Source organism: Anopheles maculipalpis, chromosome 3RL, assembly GCF_943734695.1.
Source record: "Anopheles maculipalpis chromosome 3RL, idAnoMacuDA_375_x, whole genome shotgun sequence".
In the NCBI taxonomy this organism is placed as follows: Eukaryota; Metazoa; Arthropoda; class Insecta; order Diptera; family Culicidae; genus Anopheles; species Anopheles maculipalpis.
In genome coordinates, this window is record NC_064872.1 from 59,682,275 (window position 1) to 59,696,889 (window position 14,615).

The following is a 14,615-nucleotide window of genomic DNA, read 5'->3' on the forward strand; positions in this document are numbered from 1 at the left end:
CGTTAGCCCATTCAGCCAGAGCTACGACGGATGAGGGTCACTGTGGGCTGTTAGTAGCTTCCCGGGATCACGTACCGCAGACGGACGGACGTACCTTGATGAAATGGCACGCTGTCCCTAATGCCGATTATCCAATTTCGGATGGCTGGATACGATTGCTCTATTTTCGGATGGGAAAACTTTCACCACGTAGTTCGTTTGATTGCTCAGGGACAGTTTTAGATCAATTTCGGGTCGCTGCTGATATGCCGGTGATAGCATTCTGTGTTCGGTGTTTCCTATTGCCCCACCGCGCATGTTTTATGAGCTAATCGAATGGAACGGTGGTATCGGGCAAGGGTAGCATAAAATGCGACTTCCGGTACATTAGAAGGTCACGGGATTAAGAACTGAACAAGACCAGAATACGAGAAGCAATTGGGATGACATGGATGTTAGCGACAAATCCAGATAATCGAAGGATCAGTTAGATCGGTTGAATATTGAAACAATTCTGGTCTATCCCTGATGGACAGCAAATTGGAGATGGCTTATTGGATATTGGTTAAGTTGTGGGATTTTGGGATAGAAGAAAAATAACTGAGAAAAGCAATTATTGCAGCTAAAAAAAAATCCTAGAAGCCTCGATTGATTATGTCTCAGAGTTAGGGCAACAAATTTAGCTTCAAATGGAGAAGACCTTACAGAGAAATATTGTAGAACTTGTTGGCGAAAAACCAACCTTACCTTTCGATTGTTCTGGACCGGCCGTTCGTACACCTTATCGCTTAGGAACACCTCATCATCATCCTCGTCATCGGTGAAGTTGTCCCGAACTGGACGCTTCGATCGATGCTGCTGCTGCTGCGATCGTACAAACTCCTTCCGCCTGGTACTGCCCGTCGTAGGTTTTCCGCTTCTAGTCATCGAACCACTCGAAGCAGCTGACGTTCCGGTTGTCTGTTCTCGGTTACCTGGTTTTCCCTTTTCTCCCGGCTGTTCCTTCATCGCAGGCGATCGTTCCTTTCTCACCGTTTCGGAGCTTTTACCCTGCTTCAATGATCGATCGCGAGACTTCCGCTCCATACTACTATTGCCGGCAGAACTACCAGCGATTCCGGAAGGACCAGTGCGAGCATACTGTGATGGCGATACGGGTCGCATGTTCGATGCAGCTTGCTGTTTCGATCTGGCCCTTGTTTCGCGTGTACTGGGAATGGTACTAATCGGTGGAGGAATCGGTTTAGATTTCCCACTTGTTTTGGTGATTTCTGCATACTCGTGCCCCATCGTGAGAAGCGATGCTGATCGTCCCGAAACCATTGGTGTGGTTCGTGGCTGTTGCATGCTGAAGGATTTCGGTAGTGTAGATCCTCCGCTAGGACCAGGGCCAGCGCCGCGAGCATTATTGGGACCTTCGCGGATAACGCTGTAACCGGCTGGATCGTAGTCTCCCGTACCTGTATGATGGCGTCTTCCCGAGCGCATTGACGACGGTAGAGTGTTGGACTGATGAGGGCGTCGTATTTTGGAATAATGTGACACTGGAGATCTGCGCTCTAGTTGCGGATATTGATCCGTATCGGTGCTTCTACTTGATCTACTACGACGGATGGGAGAAAGTAACGCTTCGTGGCTCTGACTAATCGAAAGTCGTCCACTAGCAACCAGCGGTGTGGATTCATACGAAGGACCTACCATCGGTATTGAGTATGGTGGATTTCTTAACGTTTCGTACGTTGGCTCTCGAGGTTTTTGCAGCCCGGTACCCGTTATAGGCATCATGCCGACGTAAGTAGGTGGAGTCTCGTAAATTTTCCCTCCAGCCATTAAATGAGTTGTAGACACTTGATGCTGCTGTTGTTGCTGTTGCTGCTGCTGTTGTTGTTGATTGCCACGCTTCACAGCACTAACATGCTTCATGAAGTCCTCCGCATAAGGTGGCGCTTGATAGTACCCAGCCGCTTCCGATTGTGTGTGTGATAAACGTGCACCACTCTTACTACGCGATCCACCATGTCCGGGATCGTCAAAATCGGACGAAAAATAGCTAGACGAGCAATCGCAGTTGCGACAGTCGGAATAGCGACAGGTATCGGAGAAGCTACACTTGTCCACCTCCACGCTACAACGCCGGCAAGTTTCTGACGCAAAACGACAACTTTCCGAGCTGCCAAAGTACCGTCGATTAGCGGGGTAGGAAAACAACGAATCTCCAAGGCTTGAATCGGACATGTTTCCACCCGTTCGACCGTATGGCTGTGTTTGTGGCTGTTGAGTTTGTTGGGGTCTTGTTTGATTGGGACTCTGAGCCGGAGGCCCATGTTCACGCTGGCCAGTTACGGCTACAGTTGACAATGGTTGGTATTGGGATTGTAGTAGTGGCTGAATTGGTTGTGGTTGTCGGTAAGAACCCTCGCTACGCCCGGAAGCTTCACTCAGAATAGATATGTTAGAGCTCACTTTGTAGATTTTAGCACCAGCACTAGAGCTCATTAGACTGCGGTGTTGATCATCGCTCAATGCTGCAGCCGCTCGTTGATAATAGATCCCAGCATTAGAACCTTGTAGACGACGCTGTTGCTGCTGTAGGGAATCACTCGATGAGGAGGATTTTTTATGGTTTAACTCCTGGTAGTAGTCAGAACCGGACGAAAGAGTACCGCCTGGCTGATGGGGTCTTTGGTAGATGTGCTGCCGTGCATTATTGCTTGCTGATGTATCGCCTGTATTGGTAAGCGGTGCCGGTTGCTGTTTGTAATAAATTTGCTGAAGCGGACTATAGTCACAGCTGAATGCCACGGGTGTTGTTTCCAGCTTGTACACGTTAGGATTACTGGGATTGTACGACTGGTATTGCAGCACATTCTCACTGGCGTACATCGATGATTCATCCACCAAATTTCCCATGCTTCTAGTGTGGCTATCTGACTGCTGCTTCGAATGTTGCTGCATTAGCTGATCTTGCACCTGCTGCTCATGCTGCTGCTGCTGTTGTTGATGTTGCAGCTTTTGTCTTTGATAAATCTGCTCATCAATGTCCAACGATTTGGTGGCGGTTTTGGAATACACACCACCAGACTGGCCACTCCCACCGGAAGATCCTCCCGAGCCATGTTGCTTTAGCTGTTCGTAGATGTTTTGCTGCTTCTGTTCGGCTTGCCTTTGCTGCTGTAGCTGATGATGATGGTGCTCATGCTGTTGGGCGGTATGCTGTGCTCCCAGCCCATGACACACATCGCAGTTCGCATTGCTACACTGCTGCACACACAGTTCACAGTCAATAAATTGTATTTTCTCATTACTAGCGTCCTGACATTCCGACAATTGAACGCCCTCCCTGGAACACTCCTCGGGTGGCCGTTTCGGTTTATCTTCAAAGTAAATTTCTTCGTATATGTTTTCCTCGCCCTTTTCCACCATCCTAGAGCCGGCTTCCGATTCCGGGCTGATCAATTCCATCGACTGTGGTGGTTCGGGCAGTGGTACGTCCACCGAACTCGCAGCGGCTACCGGTGCCGAACGCTGCTTTAGCAGACTTTTCTTGGAAGATTTGAGGCCCTCCTTCAGTAGGTAGTAGTTGAAGCTTTTGATGCCGATTTCCCCTTTCAGAAATCGTTTTCCTATCTGGAAGCGTCCCCCTTTCGAACTGCCAGACTCTCGGTCACCGCCCTTTACCATGATATCTTCGGCAAAGATATCTCCCGCCGAGGGAGCTGCTGCTGTGTTGCCATCCGGTGCAGGAGCACCGGTGTCTTGCTCGGAGTTTTCCCTTCGCGAACCAGTATTGCGGCTTTTACGTCCTCGCTGTAGCTGTTGTTGCTGACGTCCAGCATCCCTGCCGAGACTGTCTTCCTCACCCGCACGACTAATCGAAAGCCCTCGTGTGGTACCGAACCGTTCGTCGCTAGTTGTGTAGCTTCTTCGGTCCAAGCTACGGCCACGTCCCCGGTCTAGTGTGGCCGTAGTGTAGCCAGCTTTTGGTAGCACTCCGTCCGAACTGCTCGATTCGTCTGTGTTGAGTAGACGATTCAGCAGTTCCGCACTGCTGTGGTGGTTGTACTTCTTTCTTCTCGGCTTTAGCTCCGGCACGTTCAGCCCCGCCCGGCGAATTGATTCCACGTCCAGCGTGTAGAACTCGCTCGAGCCACTAGCACCACCACCACCGCCGCCGCCGCCGCCACCTCCTCCTCCTCCAATCTGCAGACTGCCGGAGCCTCGCGAGTAGTCCTTGCCGACCGAGTTGGACTTTTTCTTCGATATCATGTAAAACTTACGGCCAGGGTCGTGTTCGGGGCCACTGTTTCGGCGCATGGGCAATGCCAGATGGCGGACATCCTCCGTGTACGCTGGATCGTTGATGAACTTTTCCCGCACCGAGGAGGAGGACCGTTCCTTGAGCTAGAAGTTTAAAGGGATGAAAAAGAAAAGAGCACAGTGGAAGCTTATTCACCAGAGTTTTACTAAGAAGTAGAATATAAACGTTAATAATGAGCTTTAAAATATTTGAATTGACTCACAATGAAATCAAACGAGACGAAAACAAAACAAAAAAGACAATGATGAGCCAAGAGTCAGTAAGCGTCGAATGGAAAAGATGTGAAGTAATTATAATCGAACGATAAACAGCAGCAAGCGGCAACCTTTTTTTTCGTGTGTACTTCTAAAACTTTTCCTATCGCTTCAGCAAAAAAAAAAAAAAAAAAAACACTTGTCTTAGCAGTCATTAGGCCTGTTGGTTCTAGACCGGGTTTCGCGAATGTTCTCCGTCCAAGCCAATTAACTCGAGAGCGGGCAATTTAAGCTTAATCTCGTTTCGCTCTTATCTTCAATTTGATCGGCCTCGGTTTCAGCCACGCAACGTTGGGATTCGATTTCCGAATCCCGACAGTGGCACAAGTTTAACGTTTACTTACCCGAAATTTTCCCTTCTTGCGCTGCTTTTGACTGGCCGGTGGACCACCGCTAGGGTCCACGAGGGATCCAGCGGATCCGGTCGCAACGGTAGCCATCGGACCGGATCCGGTTCGGTTTCGCGTCGACAAGAGTCGAACTATCTACGGCACGGTAGCGTATCCGACCGAATCAAGCTACGGCGGTGCAGCGCCCGCTAATGGAAGCTTTCAATTGGGCTACTTTGCGGTGAGATGAGGCGATGAGCATGGAGCATGAGCTTTTGCCGCTGTTGGCGATGGAATGAGCGATGGGATGGTGGTGGATGGTGGTGCTTGCTTCATATTTGGTTGGCACTGCTGACGATCAGAATGGCATTGAATCCGTCCCAAATAAAGAAAGCAACACATGTGCAGCTACGCTAGTGAAATGCAGACCTAGTGGCGGTAATCTGAAAATAAAAACACACACAAAAGCCAAACGTATGACGTATGAGTAATGATGTGAGATAAAGTTTACCATGTAAAACGCAAAGTAACACATTGAAGCATGCTTTTGGTGCTGCCATCAAGTAGAACTCATCAACGTCGATACTTTAAGCTTCATTGAAATCAGTAGTTGAAGTTAGTGTTTCTTGAAACCATTTACATTTGGCACAAATCCATTAGCATAGCATCGCGCACGGACACACGCATTGATTAATGGATAAATGCATTTCTGACCCTGGAGTGTCGTCTAGAAAGAAAACTACTCCCGTGATATCGCTTTCTTTCTAGTGCAGCATCCCTGGTGACAAAATGATTTATGACTCCCCCGAAAGGTTCTCGACATCAAGGCGAGCGACCAGTTCGGACGAATGGAGCAAACCAGAAATCCGGAGGAAACAGTTGTATGCTATTTAATCACTTTGCAGCAGCGCACCACATGGTGTAGTTTATCAATCACGCTATGCCTGATGCGGGATTGATAGGTTGACGTTTGATTTTGGGTTTGGGTGCAAAAACGAACGATACGAAAACAAGGAACCGAAATCCTTCAAATACAACCTTTATTCGGTATGGATTTGATTTTAAATGTTTTTGTTTGTTAAATCAAATTCTCTTTTTATAGAATGTAATCAAAAGCAACTTAACACAGCTCGTGTCTGTAGGAATCAATTACAATGGTTGAAATTAATAATATTTTATGTTTGAAGACTACGATTTCCTTGATGTAGGGAGCACTGGCCTCTATTTATTTCTTGCTCTTTTTCTACTTTGGCGTTGCAGCTTTGAGAGGTTTTGACCTTGCATTGCTGGTATCCCTTGACTTATTTAACCCTTAACTGGATAGGTAATCGATCACACGAGGACTGGACGGTATTTGATGCCCTGTCTTGTCGTGTGAAGACCGTTATTGCTTCCGCTTTCCATCGGACTCAACAACAATTTGTACTGAACATTCAAATAAAACTAAACCCAGCTATTTTGAAAGAATTTTTTTTTGTCTGGAACGATGTCTAGCTGTCTGGTCTTTGCTTTGGTCGAACTGATCGTTTTACTTCAGGCACCATTTGTAAAATTCAACAATTTAGCACAATTATGTTTGCAAGCTACAAGGTCCTTTATAATATGAAACCAGCGCTCACTCAAATACAAGCACTTCGGGATAATTTTGACAGTTACATTTTTGTTTATAACTCGTGATGGAGTTGGCATAGGAAAACAAGCAATACGTCATTCGACAGCTAAAAGTGTACGGAACAAGCAGCTAAAGCATCCCGTGATAAAAAAATGCCAAAAAAGAGTACATTGTGGAAGCGGATCACATGCATTATGATGATCCGCGCCGGACGCGACAACCACCGACACGGTTAACACCCAGAACAACCGGTGGCTGGCTTACTGCCCGGCGGACGTGCCACGGGTGCCGCAAACCTAGTTCCCCCAGACGGTGATGGTGTTTTCCTGCGTGTCATCGGAAGGGGACGTGATGCCGCCCCACTTTTTCGAGCAGGGGCTGAGGCTGGACACCGTCGTAAAGCCTTGGATCACGAGAGTGACCAACGGCAGACCGTACGTGTTCCAGCAGGATTCCGCTCCGTGCCATACAGCTTCCAAAACGATAAAGTGGTTGGCGGTTAATTTCAACGACTTCACCACGCCGAATGTGTGGCCTCCCAGCTCCCCGGATCTTAATCCAATGGATTATTTCGTGTGGGGCGCGGTGGAACGGGACACCAACAGAACCTCCAGCAACACCAAGGCGGAGCTCAGGTCCGTTTTCGCGGCCCTACCCCGCGAAACTGTCGCCAGGGCTTGTTCCCGGTTCCAGAGACGGGTGGAGGCAGTAATAGAAGCCGAGGGCGGATATTTTGAATAATATGAATAAAATACATGGTAAGCTACTATTTCTAAAACAAACAAAAAAATTCCTCGATGATTAATTTTGCTATAATTTTTTTTTTCTTTCTCCGTAGGGGACTGTCAAAATTATCCCGGACGCCCTGTATAAGGCGGTACATTTGATATCAACTTTGTAACCATATTATCTACAAACTATAAATTCTCTCTCCGAAGATACAACAACTCCAAACCGAAAAAACTGAACAATTATCAATTAAACAACCTGAACAAATACAAAAAAAAAAAAACTGTTCACTTTTATTAAATATCTCGCACTGTGCATCACATTCCATAAATGTTCATATTAATTACAGGGAAATTGAACGGTACGGTGGTGGTGGCGTAATTGGCAACGGTTTGCACACAGAACCAAGGTTCAAATCCCTGCTGAACCGACCGTTCCCCCGTAGTGATTAACACTGACAAACTAAATAACAATCTTCTAGTAAGTCATTCGATGGCCAACGTATTTGCCAAAGTAAGTCCTAAAACCAAGACCAAACCAAGAAGAAGAAGACTATTAAATTCAGCTTGTTCTGCCAAACACCATGTTCATAGCAATAAGCTTAAGATGAGCAATTGCATTTCAAATGAAGCAAGCTAATTTAACTTCTAATTGTTAAAGTACAAAGCCCAGGTAATTGTGAAATATGTTTGGCTGTTTTTAAATGTGAAAAAGCAAATGAAATATTCGTTTTTGTATACTTTAACTGAATCACAAGTTCAAGTACAAATAATTTTAACGAATAAGTTCCAACCAATAGCATGGGACTGACTTTAAAAAGAAGCAAATACTAACAGCCCTTTCCACCGTATCAGACCAATACATTATTATGGGCGAGGATTCCATTTATTGAGCCACCTGAACAACCCAGTTTAAGCAGGAGGTAAAGCACCATCTTGAATCGATTTCCAAATCAGCTAGAAGCTCTCACAAACCATTCAACGTTAGTAGGAAAACATGACTCACACTCCGAAAGAGCTAGAAAGCAGTCGTTTGCCAAGGTTTAAAGTGTAAAAAGAGGTGGTTTAAGTGAAGATGTAGCATAAATTCCTTCCAAAAGCAAACAAGCAAAATTAAAGTGTGGCAAGAATTTGATGCAGGCTAGCAATTATTGCTTGCACTTGATGCCGATTGGATTTTGGAAGCATCGGTAGATTTCCATCGCAACTGGAGACCGAATACAGAAATGGCTCTGCAGACTTTTGGATAGAGAAGAGTGTCCCTGATAAGATTTTTGTTCATTGCTACAAAATACTACAATTTAACCATTACTTGTCGTGTTGGAAGATTTTAACGATAGCGTTGATTTATTTTCCGGAGGAAAAAAGACAAATAAATTAATAAATAAGATGTATACCATTTGACCAGGCAAGCAGTTGCTTGTCAAAATGCGCCAAACTGAGCTGTGAAGCATGATAATAGTGTTTTAGTTCGTTTCAAAAATATGTCCTGCAAAAGTAGTACAGCTATAGTAGGATGGCATTGAAACTATGTCCGCACAAACATCAAAACTCACCGCAGAATATAAAAAATGGTTATTGGACCGGGCGCTTAAAAAGTGATAATTATTGCTTTAAAGCTTTACGGCAACCAAACCCAAGGCAAACAATGAGCGATAATCGTCGTGCCTCGGCTAGAACGAGCGATTTATCTACTAATCCCCCTTAGGCTTGCGAAAACTCGTCTGGAAGTAGCTGCGTCCAACCGAGACTGGTGAAGAAACGCAGTGGCATGTGATACGCGCTTTTTAGCAGCAAAATACCAGACTGAAGACTAGAAAAAAACACACACACACACACACCAGCAGACGTAAGACTGAAAAGCAACAGCTAATAAATTGCTTCATTCTTCAACTTAGAACCTAGTCAAATCGTATTACAGTAACGTAGCGATCCGCTGCTAGGTCCGGTGAAACATCTACTATATTTTTCGTAATGCATCAGATCTCCCATTTCCTTTGGCTTTCGTTATCTTTGAAGTGGAAATATGCTACCCGTGTCCTATCTGTCGTGTACTTCTTACACAGCATGTGCCGTTGTTTTTTGCAATACTTATGACATTTTGGATCGTTTTGGTTTTGGTCCAGTGTGCTCCATTTCATCCGTTCTATCCTTCCATGGAAAACGGTACGAATCTTCTGAGAAATGATTGGCTCCATCGAATGGCATCAGTAGCTGCAGTAGGATAAATCTGTTTTCTTACAGTAAATTGGTAGACATTTCCTTTCGCTTATTATCCGGTTTACGGCGTTGCTCCAATAGACCGTCTCTGGTCTAGCAGCGTGTTCCAATGTTTGATTCACAAAAAAGCATCCTTTCAGAATAGCCCAAAGAGCACAATTTATCTTGTTATGTTGTTTTACTAAGCAAAGAATAGAGATTTAGTTACGAAGCACGAAAAAAAACGGAGGCAAAATCGATCCAAGACGATTGATATGTTTGAATGTTGTTAAATAAATTTACGTTTTTTCTCATATTGTAGCTACACTGAAGCAGGAAAAAAAGGCTGTGCAGAAAATACTTTTTGCTGGAAATTTATTTTTCCTCTAGCTGTTTTTGTCTGTAACGATCGTAACAATTTATTTCCCATCGAAACGAGTAGCAAATTTCTAGAAGGAAGCGACCGCACCGAGCCACTTAGAAACAAATCATCATCATTAAATAAGAACATAATTTTGCAATCAGGACCACAGCGTACAGGAGAAAGTTTTGTTTCGGCAAATGGTTGTAGCAGGGGCGGGCAAGCCAATCCGGAAATCAATAGCAACAGGAGAGAGAGAGAGAGACTCCAGAATTAAATCGATCCACCTAATGACTTTGTTATGCTTTACAAGAAAAAGACAAGTTTAGAAGGGAAGTTGGAAATAAAATATAATTTAATCGAGTTGTAGAAGTGACAACGCCACCTGTCTTCACACGGTTGGATCGGGGTTTAAATTTTATCAGTATCGTATCTACGTAGCTTAAATTTTAGCATTAAACATAATTTTGAACCCTTTTTCTAGATCTTGACCATGAACACTACTTTGTTTCGTACAGGGTCGCATCGTAGAACTGATACACTTATTCGAGTACCTAATAACTGTTTTACTTGTATTAAATTTACTATTTATTAAATAGGAGTATTGTTTGCCACACGTTCTCCAAGGCCGCTTGAACTTTGAGAAGCTTTTTTGGCAATGACAGTTTTTGATTCCAACAGGAGTCAGCTTCAGCCCGCAAGGCTTCGATCGTGCAGGAGTGGTGCAAGGAGCATTTACCATGTTTCATCATCATATTGGAATGGTCTGTTTTATCTCCAGATTTGAGCCCGTTGGGCTACAGTATATGGGGATACTTGCTAGGAAAGCTGGACGACGTCAAACATTTCAATGTGTGTGCGGCCTGCAACGATTTCCAAAAGCGTCTACGGGCCGTTATCAAGGTACAAAGGTGAAAAAATTGAAATAAATTCAATGAAATGCATGTTTGGACTATGTTATTTAAATCGATTTCGAAGTTAAATTGAAACCAAATGGTTTCAATTTTATAGCACAAACAAAGTGTATCACTTCTACGATGCCACCCTGTAATATTGCCAATGATTGAATAAGGCTTATCACAAAAAGGCTTATAAAACAAGAAATAAATCTTCTTTTAACTAGATTTTCTAGCTTTAAACTAGAATAGCATGCGCTCAAAATAATGAATGCATCGTAAATGCTTTATTTGCAACGATTTTCCTTTACACGGATAACGATAAGTAAAGCTGGTTCATAAATTGAATCTTCTCAGTGAAGCCGCACGTTCGGAGCAAAAAGTTCAAATTACTCTTAAAACTTTTCACCCTACGTTACCGACCTCTGATCCTCCTATGTACCCGCTGCAAAACCCCGTACGCCATAGAATCAGAACCGGACGGGACGCTAGCAAGAAGCAAAACCCAATGCCTCCCATCAGCTCCATTCACTCGCCCCAAACCAGAATCAGAAGACCAAAAATAAAGCAATCATTTTCCTTTCTACGAAAAACTATGTGCTATTGTATTTCTTTCCAGCTTCATCCTAGTTTGGGTGCTCTTAAATGTAAGATGCTTGAAACAGTAGGAAAAAACAGCCATGCTAGGGCGTGTCCTGACATGGGTTGCGCGGGTCCATTCGACGCACCCAACCGCTATCGTCGCACGTGTGTGTCAACGGGATGGTTGTGCGGTCTGTGGCGAGCGTGTGTCACCGATGGTCCCCGAGGGCAAAGTGGGAAAATAATGGTACGACGTAGTGGAAAGAATTGGATTAACCGCAAGCTTGAGCATAAAAAAGCGATAAAAGAGGAAAATATCCGCAAACCAAGCTGATCTTCGCATGCGTTTCCGCTCTCCATCTTGCGACCGCAAAATCACACGATTCTTAAAATATTTTCCGTCCAATGCTCTCGAAAAAATATGGCTACAGCAAAAGGGGAATAGATAAAATCTAGCCCTCGAAGAGTCACGGCAGGAGACTGTTTTCGCTTTCACATATGGCGTGGACGGGGTGTTGTCTTTGGTGGGTAAGTTTTCTGGGTCCTCGAAATAGGTGTGTGCATTCGGTGTGTTCAGCATCCGAAAGCTTATGATGCCGGAAAAGCAGTCGAGAAGAGGTGCTATCTGCTATCAAACTTACTCGAGGGTCACACATGGTGCCGAGTGGGGTGTGTCAATCGTTTCAACACAGTTAAGATTGCTTTCTAGGCGTTCGCTTTTCCATTTTGCTATGATCGATATTCCACGGATTGTTTGTTTCATTATTCGTTTGCATGAACGGACACAAGATACGGTATGAGTTTATGTTACCTGAAGGTGATGTTAAACGGTATCAGAAATAATTGATGTAAGATTTTTACTTGATAATACATTTAGTTTTTAAGGAGTACTTCTTACATGATTTAAAATATCGCAATGTGACACTCAGCTATTGGATAGGAGAGTAATTTGTTAAATGATATAGGGTGTTTCAGTTTAAAGTATTGTTTCACAGATCATCGCAACAATTTTTGACATTTTCCTACGGTTTTTTGTCGTGTGTCCATATATTTTTGTTCTCTTCCCGAGTTTTTCTTGCGCTTGACTAAATATTTTTGGTTTCTTCGACTGATTTTTTATTTTTGCAATACTAGAACTTAAAGTGAATTTCTTCTATAAAAAAATCAAGAGCACTCTGAGAAACTCTGTGAACCTGTGAAAAAAACCCCTGTTTGAATATTAAAATTTAACAGGGTGTAAATGAATAGGACTTTATATAGTTTTACTACAACAGCATGGTACAAAACATATATTTTTACCAGCATTTTTTCGAATCGTTTCGATGAAAATACTTGTTCACGGATTAGATTTTTAACATTGCATTTACCCTGCTCCTTAAAACAAGGCAATACATCGTTGTTCAATTTCAAAATCATGCTAAAAATAACTTTGGAAATATTTGTTTATAATTAATTTTTACGGCACAATACCGTATTGTAGAATTTTAGAAGCACATACAGTTTATTTTATTTTATTAAGTAACAGTGCTATGTAAAAATAATTCATTCATACACTCTGGTAAAACAAGTTAAAGTTACAGCTTTACAGAGCTCCTCAGAGTGCGCATAAACGTTTATTCAATAAATTCGCTCCATGATCTACCAAACCAACACGAAACAAAAATTCAGTAGTTGAGATCAAAAATATATTGGGATATGCCAAACAATTACGGGACAAGAACAAATATACATACATGGAAAAGCACCGAAAAACCTCAGGAAGAGAATAAAAATCAATGGGTATTCTCCAAAAACCTTCGTGACGAGAACAAAGAGATATGGGAAAACGTCAAATATCCTCGGAATACCCTGTATGATATTTTTCTCGTATTATCAATTTTGAACCTTTTGAAGTTTGTTTTTTGTTTGTAGACGTTTGACCTTTTGAAGTTTGGGGGCGGACCGGTGGTGTATGCGACAGCAGCGCCGGTCTTCAAACGGCAGGACCGGGGTTCAAATCCCATCCGGCGCGTCCCCCGTAGTGAGGCCTAACTATCCAACTACGTGGTATCGGCAGTCTAGTAAGCCATTAGATGGCTGGCATGACCTTAGAGGTCGTTAAGCCAATAATAATAAGAAGAAGAAAAAGAAAACGGCACTGTAAACTCTTGAAACGAAGCGTCCATAATTGGTATACATTTTTATAATAGATTGAGTCGACTGAAAAGCTTTTTTATGTCAAAAATTTGTTCATTTTTACCACAACTAAAATCTTCTGAAAAAGCAACAAAGAAGCATAATATAAAATAGTATAGAGGATGTTCCTTATGGCGATCAGGAAAAATGTCAAAAAAAAAAAATTAAATTGATTAAGACGACCCTAAACCGTACAACCAACCATTGCAAATGCAAGATCAAACTGGTAAAACTGAGAGATAAAATCAAATCCAAAAACCTTCACACTGGCTGAAACCGTGTATGGGTAGCTTCATAAAAACATTCCTTTCGTGTTTGCTATAAAAATGAACCGCACAAGGCAGCAGCGCAAATTCTTCCAGCATTCTTCCGCAGCACAGGAATCTGATGTAGGAAAAATAATAAACCATTTAAAAACCTGTCAACACTCCTGGAGCAAATATTTACTATTTTTACGTACCTTTTGTCTTGTTGTGTGTGTGTGTGTGTGTGTGTGTGTGTGTGTGTGTGTGTGTGTGTGTGTGTGTAGCGATAGTCTATGTATAGACGACTCGAACCAAGCCTCCCTGATTTACCATGATAAAGAGCTTTGGTTTGGATGTGTGTCTATCGTAGCCTGGATGTGCCGAGTTTCGTTAGCATCCTGGCTGTTTTCCATACTCCAACATGTCCTCTTTACTTTTCCTTTGTCCTGCCATTTTCCTGCTTTTCCTTTAGATATGTTTTCCTACCCGACATGCCTGGGGAAACTGTTTAAAGGCATTGTTTTAGTCGAACTTTTACCCACACTACCGCCGTTGTTGTTGGTCGGTTGAGCTGGGAAAATGTCGGCATAGCAAAAAACAAAACCCAACACACACTACACAATACAATACAGCGAATTAAGGGAGAGAACGTGAGTCGAGTAAAAGCTCCCATAAAACTAGAATCTGTTTCTATCTTCAACCACTAAATCAGTTCTCCGGGTCGGTTGGCAGGCAAGAGGAAGCCAGGTACGCGCATAAAAGCCACAATACTACTCCGATCCTGGGAATGGTTTGCCGTGGGGTGAGGAAAACTATTTCCAACCATGCAACGCCGGGGACAAAAGCAACGTGTGTAATGAGAAATTGATTCAGTGCGCTTCACATGTGATGGATTTTCTCGCTGTAGTTGTTTTCGGGGTAAAACTCTATCATCCGT

At 43.4% G+C, this 14,615-nt stretch overlaps 5 protein-coding genes across 5 annotated transcripts in view; 3 read left to right on the plus strand and 2 right to left on the minus strand.

The window, feature by feature from the left end:
• Nucleotides 1–1,902, minus strand: part of LOC126560846 (uncharacterized) — a 181,931-nt gene extending 180,029 nt beyond the window's left edge. Inside the window, exon 1 of the mRNA XM_050216794.1 lies at nt 727–1,902. Coding sequence (XP_050072751.1) covers nt 727–1,902 — 1,176 coding nt within the window. The remainder of the gene's footprint in view (nt 1–726) is intronic.
• LOC126563399 (ribonuclease kappa) overlaps nt 1–14,615 on the plus strand; it is a 443,719-nt gene that overhangs the window by 216,479 nt on the left and 212,625 nt on the right. The window lies entirely within an intron of this gene.
• LOC126562237 (dolichyl-diphosphooligosaccharide--protein glycosyltransferase 48 kDa subunit) overlaps nt 1–14,615 on the plus strand; it is a 532,174-nt gene that overhangs the window by 189,044 nt on the left and 328,515 nt on the right. The window lies entirely within an intron of this gene.
• LOC126563559 (dentin sialophosphoprotein-like) overlaps nt 1–14,615 on the plus strand; it is a 490,635-nt gene that overhangs the window by 168,005 nt on the left and 308,015 nt on the right. The gene's annotated exons all lie outside the window — the stretch shown is intronic.
• Nucleotides 2,319–4,991, minus strand: LOC126560847 (uncharacterized). The gene is made up of 3 exons (XM_050216796.1): nt 4,896–4,991; nt 2,443–4,380; nt 2,319–2,324 (listed from the first exon to the last, which is right to left on the minus strand). The coding sequence occupies exons 1-3, from the start codon at nt 4,989–4,991 to the stop codon at nt 2,319–2,321; spliced, it is 2,040 nt and encodes a 679-aa protein (XP_050072753.1).

Excerpts from the sequence above, each read along its gene's own strand:
- LOC126560847 (XM_050216796.1), bottom strand. The coding sequence starts at position 4,991 with ATGGCTACCGTTGCGACCGGATCCGCTGGATCCCTCGTGGACCCTAGC. Across the intron at positions 4,381-4,895 it reads GCAAGAAGGGAAAATTTCGG|CTCAAGGAACGGTCCTCCTC; the intron begins GTAAGTAAACGT and ends TTAAACTTCTAG.